This window comes from Dendrobates tinctorius, unplaced genomic scaffold (genome assembly GCF_039654945.1).
Source record: "Dendrobates tinctorius isolate UK_male_01 unplaced genomic scaffold, ASM3965494v1 ptg000154l, whole genome shotgun sequence".
Lineage (NCBI taxonomy): Eukaryota > Metazoa > Chordata > Amphibia > Anura > Dendrobatidae > Dendrobates > Dendrobates tinctorius.
The window spans coordinates 4,233,743-4,256,955 of record NW_027361821.1 but is presented as its reverse complement, the minus strand read 5'-3'; the positions used below and the strand labels follow the sequence as shown (position 1 = coordinate 4,256,955).

Here is a 23,213-nt window from a genome sequence, read left to right as displayed (position 1 = left end):
AGAAAAACACAAACAAGCCAGCCCAGTTCTGGAAAAGCATTATTTGGACACATGAAACTAAGATCAACCAGTACCAGAATGATGGGGTCAAAAAGTAGGAATAAGGCTTGGAACAGATCATCATCCAAAGCACACTACATCCTCTGTAAAGCGTAGTGGAGGCAGTGTGATGGCATGGGCATGCATGGCTTTGAATGGCAATTGGTCACTAGTGTTTTTTGATGATGTGACCGAAGACAGAAGCAGCTGGATGAATTCTGAAGTATTCAGATTCTGCTCAGATTCAACTAAATGCAGCAAGGTTGATTCCATCTGTACTTTGAAGAACCTACGAATGACCAGAAAACATCCTGCGAAAGCAACCAAAGAGCTTGCCAAGGCAAAGAAGTGGAATATCTCGGAATGGCCAAGTCAATCACCAGATCTCAACCCCAAACACCATCGAGCAGCATTTCACATGCTTAAAACAAAACATAAAAGGCAGAAAGACCCACAAACAAGCAACAACAGTAGTCAGCTGCAGTTAAGCCTGGCAAAACATCACAAAGGGGGGAAACCCAGTGTTCGATGATGTCCATGGCTTCCAGACTTCAGGCAGTCATCGCCTGCAACAGATTCTCTACAAAGTATTAAAAATGAACATTTTATTTATGGTAAAGTTAATTTGTCCATTACTTTTGAGCCCCTGAAATGAGCAGGCTTTGTAGAAAAATGGTTGTAATTATTATACGTTTCACAGGATATTTTTGTTCAACCCCTTTAATTAAACCGGAAAGTCTATACTTCAGTTGCATCTCAGTTTTCATATTGAATACAAAATAGTGGCATGGAGAGCCCAAATCACAAAGATTAGATCACTGTCCAACTATTACTAGACCTAAGTATATGTGTTCACAACACTCTTCTTCTGTCGCTTGACACACATGACTCTGGCTGCTTTTCTTCAGATTGTAACCTATTCTGACAGGTGACTTGGAGGAGCTGAAGTTTGTAATATATAATGGGGGTATTTTATTAAGATCTTGGAGAATCCCTTTAATGAACTAAGTGTGTATTTGTGTGTGCCAGATGAACAAACGTTTATGATGAACACACTGAGAAAAACAAAATTTTAGCAACACAAAACTGCTTAATATTTATTAAATGACACAAAATACCTAGATACAGACTAACTCTTCTTTGAAGGGACACATATGTACATTATTTAGCAACTTAGAAAGACCTTGTACCCTTGTCATACTTGTATTATGAAACAGTAAAAAGGTTTTGACTGCGGTCTTAAAAGGATGCGATGAGGTCACATGCCTTTTAAATCACATTGCGTTTAATACAGTGAACAGACAATTTCCGAAATCTACAAATGAGTGAATATGCTCCCTAAATAATAATTATAAAAAAAGAGGCATGTTCACTCCTCATACGGAAAACTGTGAAATGAAAGGTATATTACATTTCTGAATGCTGCTGTACTCTTCAGCAGGTGAGGCCTTCTCTACAAGTCCTAGAGAAGAGTCCATAATGTGACTGCTTTACGGACACCGGGCCACCCTTGTTGCCCATATCCTGTACATCTGTCCTTTCGCAGCTACGTTATGCTTTAAACTGTGATTGCCTCTAACGCTTTAATGAGAAAGTTGTCAGGTTTATATAGAGGTTATACTTAAAAGAAATTAAAATCTAATATTCACAATGTCTTAGCGGAGACAGTACAAGATCACTGTAAAACAAACTACAGTGTAAAACAAACATATTCAGTTGTTACTTTGATAACTGCACATTTTTGGCACCTTTGTGCAAACTACATACAATATTGTTTATTTCAGACATCCTAAGTACTAACATAACGTGGTTCTTTAAAGGGTTATTCCCAAAATCATAATGGGGTGTCATTTTTGTACATAAGGAATAAATCTGAGCCAATGCAACTTTTCTTTAAATTAGCACTGATTTCCAGCTATTACCCCCTAAATTGATGACCCCAGGGGCTTCCTTTATCCTCCCAATGCCACTGGATCCGTCCTCCAGTAATTTAAATGCTGCCGAGCACACTGATATGCACCTAATAGCCCAGTCTAATTTATTAAAAAAAAAAAAAAAAGAAAGACAGCCTTGCTTGTAGCACAGCTCAGCTATGCTAATGATCCCACTGATAAAAGCAGAATTTGCACCCTAGACCCTGTCTAAGGGTCCTGTTTCACACAGCGGCGCACGAGTGATCCCGACAACGATATGATCTGGTAGGGATCACTGTTACGTTGCTACATGGTCGCTAGTAAGCTGCCAAACAGGCAGATCTCTTCAACGACGCACCAGCGATTCCGACAACGATACGACCTGGTAAGGATCGCTGGTGTGTTGTCACACATCCGCTATTCTGAACGATTCCATCCTGCGTCCTGAATTCTGCGTCGCCAACGAAGTCGCTCGTCAGCGTCAAACACAGAGATGCATGCTGGCAACCGGGACGCCGACGATGAAAAAATGGCCCAGGACATTCGAGCACGATCAGTGATATCCAGCCGGGGGGGCCCGGTCGCCGCTACAAGTCACATGTAGCGAGATCGCTGGCGAGGACGCTGTTGCGTTTCAAAATCGGTGACGCGCTAGCAATCTCGCTATGTGAGACGGGCCTTAAGGCTAAGGTGACACTATCTGTGTCTCACATAGGTATTTGTAAGCAAAACCAGGAGTGGGTGAAAAATGCAGAAGTGCTGATGTGTTTCTATTATACTTTTCCTCTGATTGTAAGCCAAAACCAGGTGAGGAACAAATACTGATGGTCTGATCATACCCCAATAAGACATGCCTCAGACACCTTCACCGCACTCATTGCCCTGACAGTGTTTACAGCTTAGCAATTCCATGCTGTGAAAATCCCCATAAATCACCAATGAAACGGGTTTGTAAATTGTGATGAAAATTGGTCAAGTGGTAGATAGTCACTACATACTATAAATGGTCACCTTGCCTATAGAAATGAAAATGGCCCATATAGCCTGCAGCACCAAGAAGCAAAGTGCTGCTGAGAAATGTAGTCTTAGCATATAATAGGTCTACACATTCAGCCCTGTAAAACTAGGTGCAATGGAGGAAGAGATGAAAAGCAAGCACAAAAGGTACATGAAAGAAACTTTGTTTGCATGACTATTGTTGATACACAGTACAAAGCAGATACTGTGCTATGTATAAAAAAAAAAAAAAAAAAAAAAGCCATTGTGGGAATAACCCTTTAAGAAGACAAGAAATGCAGACAGTTATCAGCAATTCGTTAAAAAGAAGCAAACTCCATGGAAAGTAAAAAGATTACCAGCATGTGTTAATGGAAAGTAGGGCAATTATTGAACGCCTGGCAATTATTACCAGAAACTATTGGAATTCCCAGCTAAGGGCCCCGTCACACACAGCGACGCACCAGCAATCCCGACAACGATATGACCTTGTCAGGATCACTGGTGTGTCGCTACATGATCGCTGGTGGGCTGCCAAACAGGCAGCTTCACCAGCGATCAGCACCAGCGACACGGGGGTAACAAGCGACGCACGTTGCTTAGTTACCCACTGTGTACCTTAGTTACCAGCGCGCTGGTGCAGGAGCTGGTAACCAAGGTACACATCAGGTTTCTAAGTGCCGCGCGCCGCTTAGAAACCCGATGTGTACCTTGGTTACCAGCTCCCTGCACCAGTGCGCTGGTAACTAAGGTACACATCAGGTTTCTAAGGACTGTGCGCCGCTTAGAAACCCTGTGTTTACCTTAGTTACCAGCGCCAGATCGCTGGTCTCCCGCCTGTCACACGTAGCAATGCATGGTGGCCAGCGGGAGACCAGCGACCAAAAAAATGTCTTGGCCATTCCAGGACGATCAGCGATAACCGGCAGGGGGGCCGGTTGCTGGTCAGTGTCACACACAGCGATCTCGCTGGTGAGATTGCTGTTGCGTCACAAAACTTGTGACTCAGCAGCGATCTTGCTAGCGAGATCGCCATGTGTGACGGGGGCTTAAGACTTCATGTAATTTTCCCAGAATATGCCATAAGACAGATGCATGTCCCACATCAATCTTGAGAATGGGAGGGCCCCAGCGCCACGCTTGCTTGGCTTTTTTTGCTCTCAGAGAGCATTGACTACTCTTAATATTTGCGTGAGCCATAGCCCCGTACTGGAGTCAGATGGGCGTCTCAGAGGTGAGATCATATCTATCAGACATTATTAGTATACCCTATGGATATGCCATTAAGTCTACCACAGGAATCCAGTTTTAATATGCACTACATTCCGGTATAAACTATTAAAAGCATAAAGAAAGATGTGGCCAAACATTGAGCATCAGTGAATCAGAAACATCCCAAACATCGTACAAACCATATTGAAGTGGAGGTGACCACACATTGTGAAAGTCGATGAGGCTCACCTCTTAGGGTATGTGCACAGAATCATTTAGACGATAGCGGTTTTGCCCACGTTCTTACGGTGGCACCGCCGGTCAGCTTCACTCTATACTGTTAGGTATAGAGTGGACAGCTTCCCAGGAGAAGCTGCCCAAAGAATGAATAGGTCACTTCTTTTAACCTCTTCAGGGTTCCAAACACTAAAATATTTAAAAGAGGTGATATCGCATAAAGCATACACAGTAATTTCATTTTGACATTGCTGCGCACTTCATTTTATGGAGCGTTTTTTTGTGCTCGAAATCCGCCAGAAAAAACATTGTGTGCACATACCCTTAGACAGATACATAGTTGGGTTTTCCAAATTTGTGGCACTTAAAAGGATGCAGTCTTCACCAAATTGTTGCTGTCCAATGAATCAAAAATAAACTGCAGCAACGTTACAAATAATTAAAAATGTTTTATCATTTTGTGTCTACAGCGTCTATATAGACCTTTGTGTCTCTACTGTAGCAGTCTGAAAACAAACCCAAAGCAATCGCAGTCACATTCCCTTTCATCTTTCACCTAATGCTTTGTATATGTAATTTTCGCTAATTAAGGAAACCATGGAAGATAAATGATTGGCTGCAACTTCAGGATCGGTTTGTTTGTAGTCTCTTACCATAGGACACAGATCTGCACAGGAGTTGGGGGGGGGGGGGGGGGGCACAAAATGACAAATCATTAATGAAGTATATTTGTAAAGTTGCATTTGAGAACAAATTAAAAACCGGTTGTGAAGGTGAACAAAAAAAAAGCAAGTAAATAATATATATATATATATATATATATATATAAAAATCCTCTTAATATGATTCACTCATGGGTATGTAAAGGTTTCTGAAGATTTTCTGGTAAAGTCGTTATTATAAAAGTGTAGGCATTTTTATGCGTTTCGCAGTGAGCACCATTTGTCAGTCTTTCTTCCGCAGGACAATGCTTATGGGGAACGAAGCATTACATTCAACATCACTGCCAATAGATATCGTATAATGCTCTGAATAAGATAGACTTTGGATTTAGTATCACTGTAACTGAAGGAGAACAGTCAGACATGAGCTTCACAGCGGACGCTCTACTACATGTCTAATAGGGAGCAAGTCTAATCATCGAGAACACTGCTCGAGGACAACATCTCCACAAAGAATCAGACTCCGGCCACAAAGAACAAGTTGATAGTTTGAGGCAATTCAAGAAAAGAATGTAAACTGGAAATGGCTGTATCTGAGTTAAAATATAAAGGTGCTTTAAAAGCACAATAACTAGAAGGAAATTGATTCTCTAATACCGCTTTGCAAAATCTATTCTGTACTTAAAAAAAAAAAATTATATATATATATGCCTATTATATTTTCCTACAGACACACGCTTGTAGCAGTAAATTCAATTGGAGTCTCTGATAAAAAGGCACAAAATTCACAAAACCCTTCAGTGAATTTACATTGCATACAATCCTCTCACGCAATACCGAACTAGTAAAAATTCAAATAAATGGCAATAGGCCTTTTTTGAAGGAAGCCACTATATAAAAGTTGTGACGGTTTACTAGCCACACTGTTTGTCTCTATGAAATCCTTCATGGGTAGGACCATCAGTGTGTGATTTGGGATGTTCCAGCCAATTTTGTGGGCTAAAGCTGCACTGATCACCCATTAATAAAAAGAAAAAGCTTACAGTGTACAATCAACCATATCACAAAGTGTTCAGCTGAATGGAAACAGAACAGTGGACGATTCTTCCTATACAGTTCAGCTTGGTACACACACGTAGAAGTATACAATACGAGCTCACGTGATGACATTATAGGAACAGGATTAGACTCTTGTTTTGGAAGTAGCAAAATCTTCGATATCCAGGTAAGGCTTTAATAAAGGACTTCAGACACCGAGGCTCCTGCAAGCCTTGCTGCACTCGTCTGTTGCCGGCTGGGTCTGCATGCAGATTCAACGATTGTTCAGATGATACCGCATTGATTTCTTATTTAGCTTTATAAAGAGCTGAAAAATGATGTTGTATGGCCATGTAATCTTCAGAGTGTCCAGCAGATTACATCCCAGGAAAAACCCAGGACACATCATTCTAAACATGCAAAAGAGTTCAACAGCATTCTTAATAAATGTAACCTTTGAGAGTTGGGTTCTCCAGTTGCCGAAAACAAATTTCTGCTCACGTTTTCTTCTTTACGCAAGATTCAGTTACCAATGATGTAACAAGTTAATTTAATGGGATCAAGCTATTTTTTTTATTTTCCGCTAGGTGCCCATCAAGACAAAGGCTGTTAAATTTTATTATGCAACATAATTGTACTGGTTTGGATTCTCTTTGTCTCTTTCCATGTAGTCCCTGTCTATTAAGGATTCTATTCTTTTCTTCAGATCTGCAGGCTGAAAAGAAGAGAAAAGTTGTGTTACATTTGCTAGCTCCTGGAAGGTTTGCTTAGAGAAGAAATTATTTGTTTTCTCCCAGTTATATAGGCAATTATTAATAGGATATGCAATCCCTATGATCGATGAGACCCCTTCAATTCTGAAAAAGAAAAGGATGCAACGCTAATGTTGTAGATATTTTTGTACTGACCCAAAGTCAGATATGCTGGATCACCAGTGAGGCCATCATAAAACTCACTGGTGATATTGGTTCTTAAACAGTGTTTACAGCCTTTACCCAGATATATCGAGTGATTGAAAGCACAAGAACAAGGTGTAAGAATAAAGGCTTCTTACTTTGCTGCAGCTGGAATCTGAATTTTCAGTCTCAGGAAATTTGCACCTACGGCTTCTGAATAGGCTGCTTGTTTCCAAGGCCCACGTTGGGCGCCAAAACTGTTGCAGCGGTTTTTGTTCTGACCAAAAGTCAGATATGCTGAATCACCAGTGAGGCCGAATTTAGAGATTCGGCCCTCAAATAAGGAGTGCTCAGAGAACAGAGCGCACACTTGTGAGCATTAGGATTCTGTTTATTCACACTGAGGATATTACTTCTTATACCATTTACAATGTAACTCGTGTAGCCCTCGTTAGCCAGGTCATGAAGACTATTTATCATGCACTCATAACACAGTTTTTGCATTACCCAAAAACACTGCATATGAGATAAGAAGTATGAAATCCTTGACTATGAGACTAAAGCTGGGTAATACAAAACAAAATGTATAACACACAAAAAATATTAACCCTTCATATCACTAATTAAGGCCATGTTCACACACAGCTTTTTTTGTGACTTTTTAAAGCAAATTAAGGCTGTGTGCCCACGATGCGATTTTTAAGCGTTTTTGCAGCGATTTTCGGCGCAAAAAAGTTTAAAAATCTTATACATGACGCACCCCATGCATTCCTATGGCATTCCGCACATGCTGTGCTAATGCTGCGCTTTTTTCCGCGGCGGAATCGCATCGCGGAAAAAAATCGCAGCATGCTCATTCTTTTGTGCGGAATCGCAAAGAATTGCCGCGATTCCGCACTCATAGGAATGCATGAGAATAGCTTACTTCCAGCATGTGGCTATGCCCACCATGCAGGAAGTTAAGTGTCTCATGTGCGGTTGGTACCCACGGTGTGGAGGAGAGGAGACTGTCCTCGAGGCCCTGGGTACCATACCCCTGTAAAAAAAAAAAAAGATAAAAAATAAAAAAATCGGGGTATATTTACCTTCCAACGTCCCGCGCTGCCATCCCGGGCCTCAGCGTTCCCAGTAATGCCTTGCGGCAAGGTCCTGTGATGACGTAGTCTCGCGAGATCGCTATAGCAACGCGAGACCAACGTTATCACAGGTCTCGCAAGGCATCGCTGGGAACGCTGAGGCCCGGGATGGCAGCGCGGGACGTCGGAAGGTAAATATACCCCGATTTTTTATTTATCATTTTTAACATTTTATCTTTTACTACTGATGCTGCATAGGCGGCCTCAATAGTAAAAAGCTGCTCACACTTGTCAAACACTATGTTTGACGAGTGTGACCAACCTGTCAATCACTTTCCAAGCGATGCTTCAAATCGCTTGGAAAGTGCTTGAGAAAATCGCGAACAGAAATGCGGTAAAATCGTGGTGAAATCGCGCAAAAAAAAAAAAAAAAGCGCGATTTCTGGGAAGGAGTCCGGATTTCATTGTGCGTTTTAAAACGCAACGTGGGCACAGCCTAAAGCTGCTTTTTACAAAAGCTAAAATGGGATTTCATGCTTTTCCCCCCCTGGCTAAATTTAAGAACTGCAGCATGTCAATTTTTAGTGGTTTTTTTTTTTTTTTGCAGCTTCTTCATCCATACAAAGCAAAGAGAAAGTATCACCACACAGAAAAAAACAAACACACACACAACACGACTGAGTTTTTTTTCAGTGGTTTAAAATTGCTTTTTTGGTGAATGAAACTAGCTTTCTTAAACACGTACCATAGGCAAAGCCCACATGCAATCCTCAAAAAAAAAAAAAGGCTGCAAAAAATTGGCAAAAATGCAGCTTAAACGCTGAATAATGGTTGTTTTGGATGCATTTTTTTTTTTTTTTACTGCCAAGAGAAAAAAAAACCTTTTGACTGCAGAAGGACATGTAGCAATAACATGTGTGAACATAGTTTAAGCATATAATTCACAATTTTTTCTGACACAAGTAGCACAGGCAACTGGAGCTTGACATTCTAATTACCACATCTGGGACAATCACAAGAACCAAGATGGAAGTCTTTTCAGCATTATAACCATACAGTAACAAGCTTATTTACAGGCAGGGGTTTGTAGCACTACTGCATTAAAGTAAATGGGGATATAGTTGCAGGTTACTGCAGAATTTTGGGTCTATGGTTGCAGGTTATTGCAGCATTTAACTAGTACTGCAGCTAGTTATTGAGGATCATGAGGGTTCTGGCAATCAGCCTGCCACAAATCAGCAAATTATGTAAAATCCTAGCAGTGTGCCATCACCTACTATGACTACAGATATATGCAGCCACTTGCAAACTAGGTCAATAACCGCTGCACATAAGACCACAAGTACGATCATATATGAAGCACAATACCTCGGAACTTGTAACCCATCCTAAAAAACCTAGACACAAAATAGAGACATGAAAAATTACCTTTACTGGGAATTTAAGCTGGTTGTACACCTCTGACACCAAAAGATTGTGGCTAAGCGTTTTCCTCATCTTCATGATTCGGACAATGGCTGCATCAATTTGGTACTGCCGGTCCTGAAAGACCCTCTCTGTAGTGCTGGCTTGTTCTTCCACCTTTAAAGATCAAATAGTTCACGTAAGGCTGTAGTTCACGTAAGGCTGGAGTCACACTAGCGTATAATAAAATCGGTCCGATGTTGATCCCGAAAAGTTGGACAAGTGTCAAGCGAGTACACTGCGATTTTTCTCACCTAGCATCTACATGACATGTGTATGCGCTTTTAACATCAGCTTTTAAATACTGTAATTCTCTGCCATTTAAAGCTAGTTTACAAACTAATAAAGCAATCTTATACACAGGTATAGATAGATGATCAATGAAAAATAAATAGGATAGATGTCCTGTAAATATTTAAGCTATGTACTCACGTATGCAGAAAATTCCTGACTAAAAACCAAACTCCTTCCCAAGAAAAAAGCGTTTATGCGTTTTTTTCTGGAGCATCTACAGTCTCATAGCATATAGTTGGAAATGCGCTTTTTACAGCAAAAATTGAGCATGCTGTATTTTTTACTGCGATGAGTTTTTTTTTTTGCACAAAAAAAGGCATCGTGTGCACAAAAATTACAGAATGCATTATAAGAATGGGATGCTTAATGTATGCGTTTTAAGAGTCTTTGCATGGGCACACAGCCTTAGGCCTCGTTCACACGTGGCGCTTTTCGCGTTTACGCGGCGGTTTTAACTGCGCGATTTTGCCGTGAAAACGCGAAAAATAAGCATCCCATGCAATCCTATGAGATTCCGCAATGCTGTGCTAATGCTGCGGTTTTTACAGCGGCGGAATCGCTTTGCGGTAAAAAACGCAGCATGCTCATTAATTTCGCGGAATCGCGGCGATCCCGCACCCATAGGAATGCATTGTTCTGCTTACTTTCCGCATGTGGCTGTGCACACCATGTGAAAAATAAGCAGAACATTTGCGGATGGTACCCACGGCCCGGAGGAGAGGAGACTGTCCTCCGGGCTTTGGGTACCATATCCCTGTAAAAAAAGGAGATTTTTGTGTACTCACCGTAAAATCTCTTTCTCTTAGCCTTTAATTGGGGGACACAGAACCGTGGGTGTTATGCTGCTGTCCACTAGGAGGCGACACTATGCATAATCTGAAAAAGATTAACTTTGTCTCCTCCTCTGCAGTATACACCCCTGGACGGCGTCAGCCTTCTCCAGTTTTGTGCAAAAGCATTAGGAGGAAAATACCAGAAACATAACCATGCCTGTAAGAAGGCTACTATAAACAAGCTCAAACAACAATATGAGAACCCAACCGTAACAACGGCCCGCAAGGGCAACAGGGTGGGAGCTGTGTCCCCCAATTAAAGGCTAAGAGAAGGAGATTTTACGGTGAGTACACAAAAATCTCCTTTACTCTGTCGCCTTATTGGGGGACACAGAACCGTGGGACGTCCCAAAGCAGTCCGTGGGCGGGAAGCAGTGGACGAATATTGTGCTAACAGTCCCCTAGACTTGGGGTACTGCCGCCTGCAGGACCCGTCTACCCAGGCTCGCATCCGCTGAGGACTGGGTATGCACTCGGTAGTGTTTTGTAAATGTGTGCAGGCTAGTCCAAGTGGCCGCCTTACACACTTGATGTGCCGAGGCCTGATGCCGAATGGCCCAAGAGGCCCCTACCGCCCGCGTAGAGTGTGCCGTGATACCGGCCGGAAGAGGAGAATTGTTGAGGCGGTAAGCCTCTTGAATGGTGGACTTGATCCACCTAGCAAGGGTAGCTTTGGAAGCAGGTAGGCCCTTGCGAACGCCTTCTGGAAGAAGGAAAAGTGAATCAGACTTCCGGAAAGGAGCAGTCCTAGACACGTAAACACGCAATGCCCTGACAAGGTCAAGCGTATGCAGAGCCTTCTCCACCCTATGAACGGGAGCCGGGCAAAGGCACGGTAGTGAGATTTCCTCATTGAGGTGGAAGCTGGACACAACCTTCGGAAGGAAGGATGGGACTGTACGTAGAACAACCTTGTCCTGATGAAAAACCAGGAAGGGTTGTCTGCAGGAAAGAGCTGAAAGTTCAGACACCCTGCGTAGCGAGGTGATCGCCACCAGGAAAACCACTTTCTGTGATAGAAAGCGGAGTGAGACCTCCTTAAGGGGTTCAAAAGGAGGTGACTGTAGTGCTGTCAAGACCAGGTTGAGGTCCCACGTCTCCAACGGACGTTTGTAGGGGGGAACTAATCGGGAAACCCCTTGGAGAAAAGTCTTCACTTGCGGCTTGTTAGCAATACGCCTCTGAAAGAGCACTGAAAGCGCTGACACCTGGCTCTTCAGCCAGCCCAGGGATAGCCCGGCATCCAGGCCTGACTGAAGGAAACTGAGGACCCTTGGAAGAGAATAGGGGAGTGGGATCTGCCCACGAGATTCGCACCATGTGAAGAAAACCTTTCAGGTACGATAGTAAATCCTGGCTGAAGTTGGCTTTCGAGCCCTGATCATGGTTTTAACGACTTCCGGTGAAAAACCTGCTTGGGTCAAAACCCAGGTCTCAATGGCCACGCCGTCAAATTGAGAGCTCCTGGAAGAACGGGCCTTGTGACAGAAGGTCGGGACGTGTGGGGAGACGCCAGGGAGCGTCTGCTGTGAGTTGCACGACGTCGGCGTACCATGTACGCCTGGGCCAGTCTGGAGCGATCAGGATGGTGGGAACTCCCTCTTGCTTGATCTTCCTCAGGACTCCGGAGATCAGGGGAAGAGGTGGAAAAATGTACAGGAGCTGGAACTGGGTCCAGTCCTGAACCAGGGCATCTGCTCCGAGCGACCGCGGATCGCGCGTCCTGGCAATGAAATTGGGAACCTTGGCATTGAGATGGGATGCCATTAGATCCACGTCCGGGGTGCCCCAAAGATGACAGATCTGACAGAAAACTTCGGGATGGAGAGACCACTCCCCCGAGTCCATTCCTTGTCGGCTGAGATAGTCGGCTTCCCAGTTGTCCACACCCGGAATGTGGACCGCAGAGAGTACCGACCTCGCATTCTCCACCCATTGTAGGATACGTGTTACTTCGGTCATCTCCTGGATTCTGCGGGTGCCGCCTTGATGGTTCACGTATGCCACTGCCGTGGCATTGTCCGACTGCACTCTGATATGAGAGTCTGCTAGCAAGTGATGGAAGGCTTTCAACGCCAGGAAGACGGCCCGGATTTCCAGGATGTTGATGGGCATGGTGGCTTCCATTGGTGACCACCTGCCTTGCGCTCTGTGATGCAGGTGCACAGCGCCCCAACCTATAAGGCTTGCGTCGGTGGTCAAAACCTTCCATTGACCGGAGAGAAAGGATTTTCCCCTTGCAAGCGAGGTTGGCTCGAGCCACCAGTGCAGGGACCTCCTGGTTTTTGCCGATAACCGGAACTCCCTGTTGAGGGAGAACGGATTCCTGTCCCAGGACTTGAGGATGGCCAGTTGAAGGGGTCTGAGGTGAAACTGGGCAAACGGTACCGCCTCCATTGCTGCTGCCATCCTGCCAAGTACTATCATGGCATATCGGAGAGATCTGGGGGACTTGCGGAAGAGTGTGTGAACTCCCAGATGGAGAGCCAGTGCCTTGTCTCTGGGGAGAATCACCAGACCCTTGGAGGTGTCGAATAACATCCCCAGGAAGGTCAGAGACTGACTCGGGGTAGTCGAGGACTTCTGTAAATTGACTAACCACCCCAGGCGCCTCAGAGTGTCGATCGTGATCGAGACGTTGACCTCGCAGTCCTTGAGGGTGGGGGCCTTGATGAGAAGGTCGTCCAGGTATGGAACGACTACTATGCCTCTGGAGTGCAGAACGTCCATGGTAGCTGCCATGACCTTTGTAAATGTTCTGGGAGCCGTGGCGAGACCGAACGGGAGGGCCACAAACTGGTAATGGTCTTGGTCGATTGCGATTCTGAGGAACCTCTGATGGGCGGGAGCAATCGGTATATGCAGGTATGTGTCCTGTATGTCTATGGAGGCGAGATATTCTCCTTTTTCCATGGACGCAACGATTGACCGGAGGGATTCCATGCGAAAGTGACGAACTCGAACATACTTGTTGAGTTGCTAGTATGCTAGTAGTTGCTAGGTCTAGTATGGGTCGGACGCTGCCTCCTTTCTTGGGCACCACGAACAGGTTGGAGTAGAACCCTCGGAAGCTCTCTTCTGCTGGGACCGGCACTATGACTCCTGCTTGCCGGAGGGAAGAAACCGCTTGACGGAGGGCCTGAGCTTTGAGCAGGGATTTTGGAGGGGCAGAGGGAAAAAACCTGTGCGGTGGGCTGGTAGTAAACTCGATTTTGTATCCTGAAGACACTATTTCCTTGACCCACTTGTCGTCTGTAATAGGCAGCCAGACCTGCTGAAAGAGTAGCAGTCGTCCGCCTACAAGTGGGGTGTCTTCCGAAGGGCATGAGTCAAGATGAGGGAAAAGTCTGAGGTTTTCCCCCTTTAGATTTCGCTTTGCTTGGCTTTGACTGCCAGTTCCTGTCCGGCCTCTGTGCCGCACGTGTGTTGTCCCTGCGGGGGGGAACGACTACGGTTTTGTGCTGGGCGTGAGACAGACGAAAGGATCGGAAACGAGATTGATTACGTCTTTTAAACGTGCGTTTTGGTCTTAATTGAGGGAGGGAAGTACTTTTGCCCCCGGTAGCATTGGATATCATTGCATCCAGCTTTTCACTGAAAAGACGGCCACTGAAGTACGGGAGATTTGTTAGGGACTTTTTTGAGGCCGCATCCGCTTTCCATTCTCTTAGCCAGAGAATACGCCGGATTGTGATGGCGTTTGATGCTATTGCCGCTACCCCTCTTGCAGAGTCCAACGCTGCATGGACCATGTAATCTGCCACCACTGCAATTTGCACCGCCTGGTCCGCCAGCTGAGGATTTGAGGCTTGAAGGCCCTTTTTCAAGAGATCAGCCCAGGCCATGATGGCCTTGGCTGCCCAAACTGAAGCAAATTCGGGAGCCAGAGAGGCACCTGCCGCTTCAAAGATTGAACGAGCCATGCGTTCAACCTGCCTGTCTGCTGTGTCCTTGAGGGTTGAACTGTCCGGCAGCGAGAGAAGCGTTTGTGCTGCTAGTCTAGAGACTGGAGGGTCCACTTCAGGCGGATCTGTCCAATCCTTGGTGTCTTTCTGTGGGAAGGGGTACTTTGCTTCCAAATACTTGCGATTGGCAAATTTCTTCTCAGGCTGCGAAAAATGCTTAGAAAGGATTTTTTGAAATTCCGGGTGATTAGGGAAGACCTTCGATGGTTTCTGAACACTTTCAAAGGAAATCTTGTGTTCTGGTGCATCCGGGGTTGGATCTGAAATGTCCAGCACCCGAAGGATGGAAGAGACGATATCCTCAACTATCGCAGTATTGCTAGGGGGACAAGAGAGGAGAGCGGTCTCTGTTTCGTTATCTGAGTTGGAGTCACATATGCCCTCTGAGTCTTGCGCATCGCTAAGGAGCTCCCTAGCGGGCGAACTAGATCGGAGGTTTTCCCTGGTCTCGGATTGTGGAGATCCGCATTGTCTTTCCCTATCAGGGGACGGCCTCGGTGACCTGGAGCCACTGTGTCTCTCCCTGGAGGGGGAAGGCCCATTGCGATGTGAGGACGCAGATGAACACGACCTGTGGGTCCGCTTACGCCTCGAACTGTCGGAAGCGCCCTGCACGTGAGACCGGACGTCCCTTTGCTGGGTAACGTTCATAGTCGAGACATGACCCTGCAGAGCCTGCAGTAATGTGGAGGTCAGGTTATCTATAGACTGTGTCATAGACTGCGACATCTGAGTTGCCCATTCCGGCGCAGTAGCGGTCGCAGAAGCGTTGGTAGGGACTTCTTGGGGTTCTGCTCCGGTTTTTTGGGTACAGTCCCGGCAGTGCGGATACGTGCTGCCGCTGGGGAGAGTGACCTTGCAGGCTGTGCAGACTGCATAAAAGCAGTCTTGCCTGGTTCTTTTCTTTGAGCCCGACATAGTACCTAGGCTGATTAATAGAGGCCCTACAGGGGTATCTACGCAGAGGAAAAAGGAGTAGGAGAGCGCTATATGGTATAGGAATTCACAGCTGAGTACCAAGGACCCAGCTGTGATCTTACCCCACCGGTGCTCCCCTTAGGTCCAGCGCTGATAAGCCCCACGTCCTGTGCCCCCCCGGAGACTCTGTGCTGCCTTCCTCCAGGTGCAGCAAGATGGCCACCAGATTCTGAGGTGGAGAAGGGGGGGCGGAGAGCTGGAAAAGGGCGTGCTGGGCCATGTAAAAGCGCGCCCTTCCTGCCTTGATCCGCCCCTTCTATGACACTGCAGTGTCATTTTCGTCATCCAGGGGGCGGGGAAAAGGCGGCGGCTTCGGGCCGCGGTCTAAATTAGAGGCCTGATGCCCAGGAGGGCTCCAGAGCGGCGCGGTAGTCCGGGAGGGGGTCGGATTTGCACCGGACCCCCCCGGAATGGGCGACTGGCTAGCGGTGGGGGCAGCAGGGCTAGCGGTTCCTGTGTGGGGGGTCCCTGGAGCGCCATGGAGCCACTGCTGCTGCAGATGCAGGGGCGCAGAAAGCCCTGCCTCTGCTGTGCCACGTCTGCCTGCACCCTCCCCCGGCCCCAGCAGGATCCCACAGCTGGTCTGGGGTCCCTGGTGCAGAATGCTGTCTGTACTCCGACCCTACCTGCGGCGTCTCAACCTAATGCCCCCTGCGGGGGATTAGGGAGGGTGCGTCTGTCACCGTCAGGGGGTCTTCATCCTTGCCTCAACCTCAACCCAGATCCTGAAGGGGGTTGGGGAAGGAGGGGGGGGGACTCAACTTCAGACCAGTACCCGAGGGACTGGGGAAGGAGCGACATGGGGAACCGCCATCTCCACTTCAACTGGGCACCCCTAAAAAGGGGGCCAAGGAAGGAGCCATGCCGGGAGTCTCCCACTTTTCTTCATCTGTTCCGACGAAAGGAAAAAAAAAAAAAAAAAAAAAGAAAAAAGGTGTGCCTCCTTGCGACACTAAGCAAAAACTGGAGAAGGCTGACGCCGTCCAGGGGTGTATACTGCAGAGGAGGAGACAAAGTTAATCTTTTTCAGATTATGCATAGTGTCGCCTCCTAGTGGACAGCAGCATAACACCCACGGTTCTGTGTCCCCCAATAAGGCGACAGAGTAGTAGAATTTAAAATAAAAAAAATATTGTTATTCTCACCTTCCGACGTCCCGCGCAGCCTTCCCGCCTCTCTCCACACTCCCAGTAAGCCTTTGCGAGCGATGACGTCCGTTCTCGCGGTCATTCGCGCGACGTCATCGCGAATGACCGCAAGACGTCGTGATCCCGCGAGAACAGACGTCATTGCGGTAATTGTCGCAAAGGATTACTGGGACCGGGAGCGTGGAGAGAGGCGGGAAGGCTGCGCGGGACGTTGGAAGGTGAGAACAACAATATATTTTTTTTTAATTATTTTTTACATTTTATCTTTTACTATTGATGCCGCATAGGCAGCCTCAATAGTAAAAAGTTGGTCACACTCGTCAAACACTATGTTTGACGAGTGTGACCAACCTGCCAATCAGTTCTCCAAGCGATGCTCCAGATCGCTTGGAAAACGCTAGCAATTCTGCAAGCTAAAATCGCGGGAATTTAAAATGCGATTTACCCGCGGAATGGAAATCCGGAATTCTCGCGGTAATTGCCGCGAGAGTTCCGCTACGTGTGAACCCAGCCTTAATGTCACAAGCCCCTACATATAATAAACTAGCACCCTTTATTGATTTCATGTGGCACTAAAAGGTGTCTTAGGCTACTTTCAAACTTGAGTTATGAGGTGCAGCGCAGGGCCGCCGCTAAGTTCCGCCCCCGGCTGCGCCTCCTCCGGTCAGCTCCTCTTATGGGCGCATGACGCTGCATGCGACCGGCTTACCCTATATTTAGCGTTGGGAATGCTGGCCATGCGCTGGTATGCTTTTGCCGGCACATGCACCCTTTTGGAGGAGCTGACCGGAGGAGGAACGGCCCGGGGCGGAGCTTAGTGGCAGCCCTGCGCCTCCTAACGCAAGTCTGAAAGTAGCCTTAGCCTTATTTAACCTAATATTATTATTATTAAAAAAAGGGTGTGGATTCGCTTTATTTTCAATAACCAGCAAAAGCTAAGCAGACAGCTGCGGGCTGATATTAATAGGCTGGGAAGGGGCTAAGGATATCGGCCATTTCCAAAACCAACACCACCAGCCTTCAGCCGCCCCAGAAATGGGGGTGGTGACATCAGTAATGTGACAGCTCACCATGGCCGCCAGAACACAAAGTAGAGCGAGATCCAGCGGCAGTGACTAGCGGTGATGTCAGCAAGGTTACAGCCACTACTGTAATGGTGACAAGTTAGGTTCCCAAACCATTTGTAATAAATAAAAACCTGGCACTCAACTTAATGCTTAGTGAGACAATTTATTGTAGTACCATACTACTGGTATTACAATAAATTGTCTCACTAAGCAATAAGTTGAGTGCCAGGTTTTCATTTATTACAAATGGTTTGGGAACCTAACTTGTCACCATTACAGTAGTGCACACGGTGTTTTCTCCTAGCAAGGTTACAGCCGGCGGTTCTCACAGTAATCTGTTTGAGCTGACAGTTGTGAACTGCGGTAACCACAATGACGTCACCGATCATCACTGCTGATGTTTCTCATGGCTACTCTGTGTGTTCCGGTGGCTGTGGTGAGCGATCACATTACTAATCCGAATCAGTAATCACATTACAGCCTCCGAAAGTAGGAGTCGAGGATCGTCGTGGGACGTCTATATTATGGATTACAGAGGACATGTGTAGACTAATCTATTACTAACTCTTGGGCTTAATGTCAGTGGACATTACACAGCGTCAACCCCAAAACCATTACCCCCATTGCCACCGCACTACGGCGATTGGGAAGAGCCAAGACTAAGCGCTAGAATTAGTGTATTTAATGGATGTGACATTTATGGGATGGCTGAAGGCTGGTGTTATTAGTATTAGTCTGGAAAGGGGCAAATATCCATGGCTGCTTCCCAGCCTATTTATAGCAGCCCACAGCTGTCTGTTTAGCCTTTACCAGTTATTAAAAATTGGGGGACCCCACATCATTTTTTTTGGGGGGGAGGGGGTGGGAGAAGAGTCGCCTCTTTTTAATAACCAGCAAAGGCTACACAGACAGCTTTGAGATTTAAATAGGTTGGGAAGCTCCATGGATATTAGCCCCTTCCTAATATAATGACACCAGCTCACAGAGTGCCTTCCCTCAGCTGGTTATTAAAAATAAGGGGCACCCCATGTCATTTTTTTCATTTGTTTAATTATTAGCTGAAAACAAGTACAGAAAATTACACACAAAGCTCTGATTATATGCTTTTCACTGACTTTTACCTATTCTATACTGATGTTTCAGGCTGTGAATTTACTGTACTTGGATGATGGAATGTAGAGCTTCCTTTGAGATGTGTGCAAAAAAAAAAAAAAAAAAAAATCGGGTGACACGCTTGATATATGTGCCATGCAATTTTTTTCTCACACCAATTGATTTGCATTGGCGAGTGTGATCCGATTCTCGCAAAATGCTGAGATTTTTCTTCTCAGTCCGATCCGAACTGAGAGAAAACTAGCAGATGAGCACCACATCATTTGTTAACATTGGTCAGAGTGAATTGCAAGGTTTTCTCACATTGCACTCGTCCGATTTATTCGGCAGTGTGAACAAGCCCTTAGCCAGATAGACACAAGATACAGGGAAAGAGAACACTTTTAAAAACACAAAATATATACAGTGCCTACAAGTAGTATTCAACCCCCTGCAGATTTAGCAGGTTTACACATTCGGAATTAACTTGGCATTGTGACATTTGGACTGTAGATCAGCCTGGAAATGTGAAATGCACTGCAGCCAAAAAGAATGTTATTTCTTTGTTTAATTTTTTTTTAAATTGTGAAAAGTTTATTCAGAGGGTCATTTATTATTCAACCCCTCAAACCACCAGAATTCTGTTTGGTTCCCCTAAAGTATTAAGAAATATTTCAGGCACAAAGAACAATGAGCTTCACATGTTTGGATTAATTATCTCTCTTTCCAGCCTTTTCTGGCTATTTAAGACCCTCCCCAAACTTGTGAACAGCACTCATACATGGTCAACATGGGAAAGACAAAGGAGCATTCCAAGGCCATCAGAGACAAGATCGTGGAGGGTCACAAGGCTGGCAAGGGGTACAAAACCCTTTCCAAGGGTGTTGGGCCTACCTGTCTCCACTGTTGGGAGCATCATCCGGAAGTGGAAGGCTTATGGAACTACTGTTAGCCTTCCACGGCCTGGACAGCCTTTGAAAGTTTCCTCCCGTGCCGAGGCCAGGCTTGTCCGAAGAGTCAAGGCTAACCCAAGGACAACAAGGAAGGAGCTCCGGGAAGATCTCATGGCAGTGGGGACATTGGTTTCAGTCAATACCATAAGTAACGTACTCCACCGCAATGGTCTCCGTTCCAGACGAGCCCGTAAGGTACCTTTACTTTCAAAGCGTCATGTCAAGGCTTGTCTACAGTTTGCTCATGATCACTTGGAGGACTCTGAGACAGACTGGTTCAAGGTTCTCTGGTCTGATGAGACCAAAATCGAGATCTTTGGTGCCAACCACACACGTGACGTTTGGAGACTGGATGGCACTGCATATGACCCCAAGAATACCATCCCTACAGTCAAGCATGGTGGTGGCAGCATCATGCTGTGGGGCTGTTTCTCAGCCAAGGGGCCTGGCCATCTGGTCCGCATCCATGGGAAGATGGATAGCACGGCCTACCTGGAGATTTTGGCCAAGAACCTCCGCTCCTCCATCAAGGATCTTAAGATGGGTCGTCATTTCATCTTTCAACAAGACAACGACCCAAAGCACACAGCCAAGAAAACCAAGGCCTGGTTCAAAAGGCAAAAAATCAAGGTGTTGGAGTGGCCTAGTCAGTCTCCTGACCTTAACCCAATTGAAAACTTGTGGAAGGAGCTCAAGATTAAAGTCCACATGAGATACCCAAAGAACCTAGATAACTTGGAGAAGATCTGCATGGAGGAGTGGGCCAAGATAACTCCAGAGACCTGTGCCGGCCTGATCAGGTCTTATAAAAGACGATTATTAGCTGTAATTGCAAACAAGGGTTATTCCACAAAATATTAAACCTAGGGGTTGAATAATAATTGACCCACACTTGTATGTTTAAAATTTATTAAAATTTAACTGAGCAACATAACTTTTTGGTTTGTAAGATTTATGCATCTGTTAATAAATCCTGCTCTTGTGTGAAGTTTGAAGGCTCTAACTTATTTGCATCTTATCAAACCTGCTAAATCTGCAGGGGGTTGAATACTACTTGTAGGCACTGTATAGTCTTTTTTAAAAGGACAAAAAAACAAAACAAAACAAGGAGTGTGTCAGATTGGTCTGTCCGCCATACACTGGGGGCAGAGCCAATATTAATCTGCAAGTTCCTTATCAGAGTTTTCATCCACATTAATATCCAGGAATATTTCTAGTGATGCAATATACCGTAACTGACATCTAGGCGTTTGAGAGATTGCCAGAAAGATATTTTTGATAGTTCTGCTAAACATCACATATAATCTATGAAATATTCAGTGCCATTTGTCTAAAACCCCTATAGAAAAAAATAGTTTACAGCGACATGTAAAAGTTTGGGCACCCCAGATCAAAATTACTGTTATTGTGAACAGTTAAGCAAGTTGAAAATGAAAAGATTTCTATAAGACCTAAAGTTAAAGATGACACATTTCCTTTAAATTTTAGGCAACAAAGTATTAGATATATTTTCATCTTTTAAATTTTAAAAAATTACAAAAAGAAAAATGGGCTGATGCAAAAGTTTGTGCACCCCTGGAGATGTGTGTGCTCAGATAATTTTGATCAAGGTTTCAGACCTTAATTAGCCTGATCATGAACAAGCCATAACCTATCACCGTTGGGAAAGGCCAGATTTCCAAGCTTTTTAAAAACCCAGCGTCCTCTAACCTTATGTCAAAAAAACAGCAGCCATGGGTTCTTACAAGCAGCTGCCTAGCACTCTGAAAATGAAAATGGTGGAGGCCCACAAAGTAGAGGGAGGCAACAAGAAGATAGCAAAGCGTTTTCAAGTTGCCCTCTCCTCAGTTCGAAATGTAATTAAAAACATGGTAGTTAACAGGAACTGTGGAGGTCAAGCTAAGGTCTGGAAAGATCAAGCAAAATTTCAGACAGAAATGCTCCTAGAATTGCCAGAAAGGAAAAACAGAACCCCGGCTTGACTGTAAAAGACCTTCAGAAAGATTTAGCAGGTCTGGAGTTGTGGTACATTGTTCTACTGTTCAGAGACGCCTGCACAAACATGTCCTTCATGGAAGAGTCATCAGAAGAAAACCTCTCCTGTGTCCGCAACATAAAAATTCAGCGTCAATTGTATGCTAAAGAACATCTAAACAAGCCTGATACATTTTGGAAACAAGTCCTGTGGACCAATGAGGTTAAAGTAGAACTCTTGGGCCACAATGATCAAAAGGTATCTGTGAGGAAAAAAGGGCACATAATTTCAGGAAAAGAACAGCTCGCCAACCATTAAGCATCGGGGTGAAGCCATCTTGCTTTGGGGTCGTGTTTCAGCCAATTGCATGGGGAAGAGGGAAGAATTAAGTCAATGAAATTTCAACAAATTGTTGATGCAAACATAACACGATCTGTAAAAAAGCTGAAGTTGAAAAGAGGATGGCTTCTACAAACAGATAATGATCATGAACACACGTCAAAATCCACAATAGACAACCTCAAAAGGCGCAAGCTGAAAATTTTGAATGGCCCTCACAGTCCCCTAACCTGAACATCTTTGAAAATCTAGCACCCAAAATGTGAGCACTTAATCTAAAGAGTAAATTAACTACATAGAAAATAAGGTCACCATAAATAGATGTTAATCAATAGTACAAAATTTATTAGAAAAATACTTACAATATATTTAATAATAGAACAGTACAATAGTTGTGAGAGCTGATACATAGTATGAGACAACATAAATAACTGGGACTACAAAATAGGAGCATAGACCTACTGGGGTTCAATAGAAAGACAGTGCAATATGACTGGTTTGCTAACACACAATTCTATATAGTGAAACAACCAGATGAATTAATAAATAAATAGTGACCTTATTTCTATGTAGTTAATTTACTCTTTAGATTAAGTGCTCACATTTTGGTTGCTTGATTAACACTCTTGTAGTGTCTATGAAGCTACAGTATAGCTTCAGATTTAGAGGTTCAGCTCTGTTGGTGAAAATCTGTGACTAGACCTCAAAATAGCAGTGCATGCATGACGACCCAGGAATCTCACAGAACTAGAATTTTCCAAGGCAGAATGGATGAAAATCCCTCAAACAATAATTGAAACACTCTTGTCTGGCCACAAAAAGTTTTTTTTTCGTGGAAAAGTGGGTGCTGCTAAGTACTAACCATGCAAGATGCCCAAACTTTTGCATCAGCCCATTTTGCCATCTTTAACTTTAGGCATTTTGGAGATCATTTCATCTTTAACTTGCTTAACTGTTCACAATAACAGTAATTTTGACCAGGGATGCCCACACTTTTACACGTCACTGTAGGAACCTTTTGCATCCCTAGGGAGAA

The 23,213-nt window shown here is 45.0% G+C and overlaps 1 protein-coding gene across 2 annotated transcripts in view; it reads right to left on the bottom strand.

Annotated features, from left to right (window-relative positions):
- Positions 1-1,109: 1,109 nt before the first annotated feature.
- Positions 1,110-23,213, bottom strand: part of CUL4B (cullin 4B) — a 111,004-nt gene continuing 88,900 nt past the window's right edge. For both annotated transcript variants that reach the window (XM_073547584.1, XM_073547583.1), the window contains 2 exons: positions 9,498-9,650; positions 1,110-6,812 (listed from right to left, as the gene is read on the bottom strand). In XM_073547584.1, coding sequence (XP_073403685.1) covers positions 6,717-6,812; positions 9,498-9,650 — 249 coding nt within the window. In that variant the 3' untranslated portion in view covers positions 1,110-6,716. The remainder of the gene's footprint in view (positions 6,813-9,497; positions 9,651-23,213) is intronic.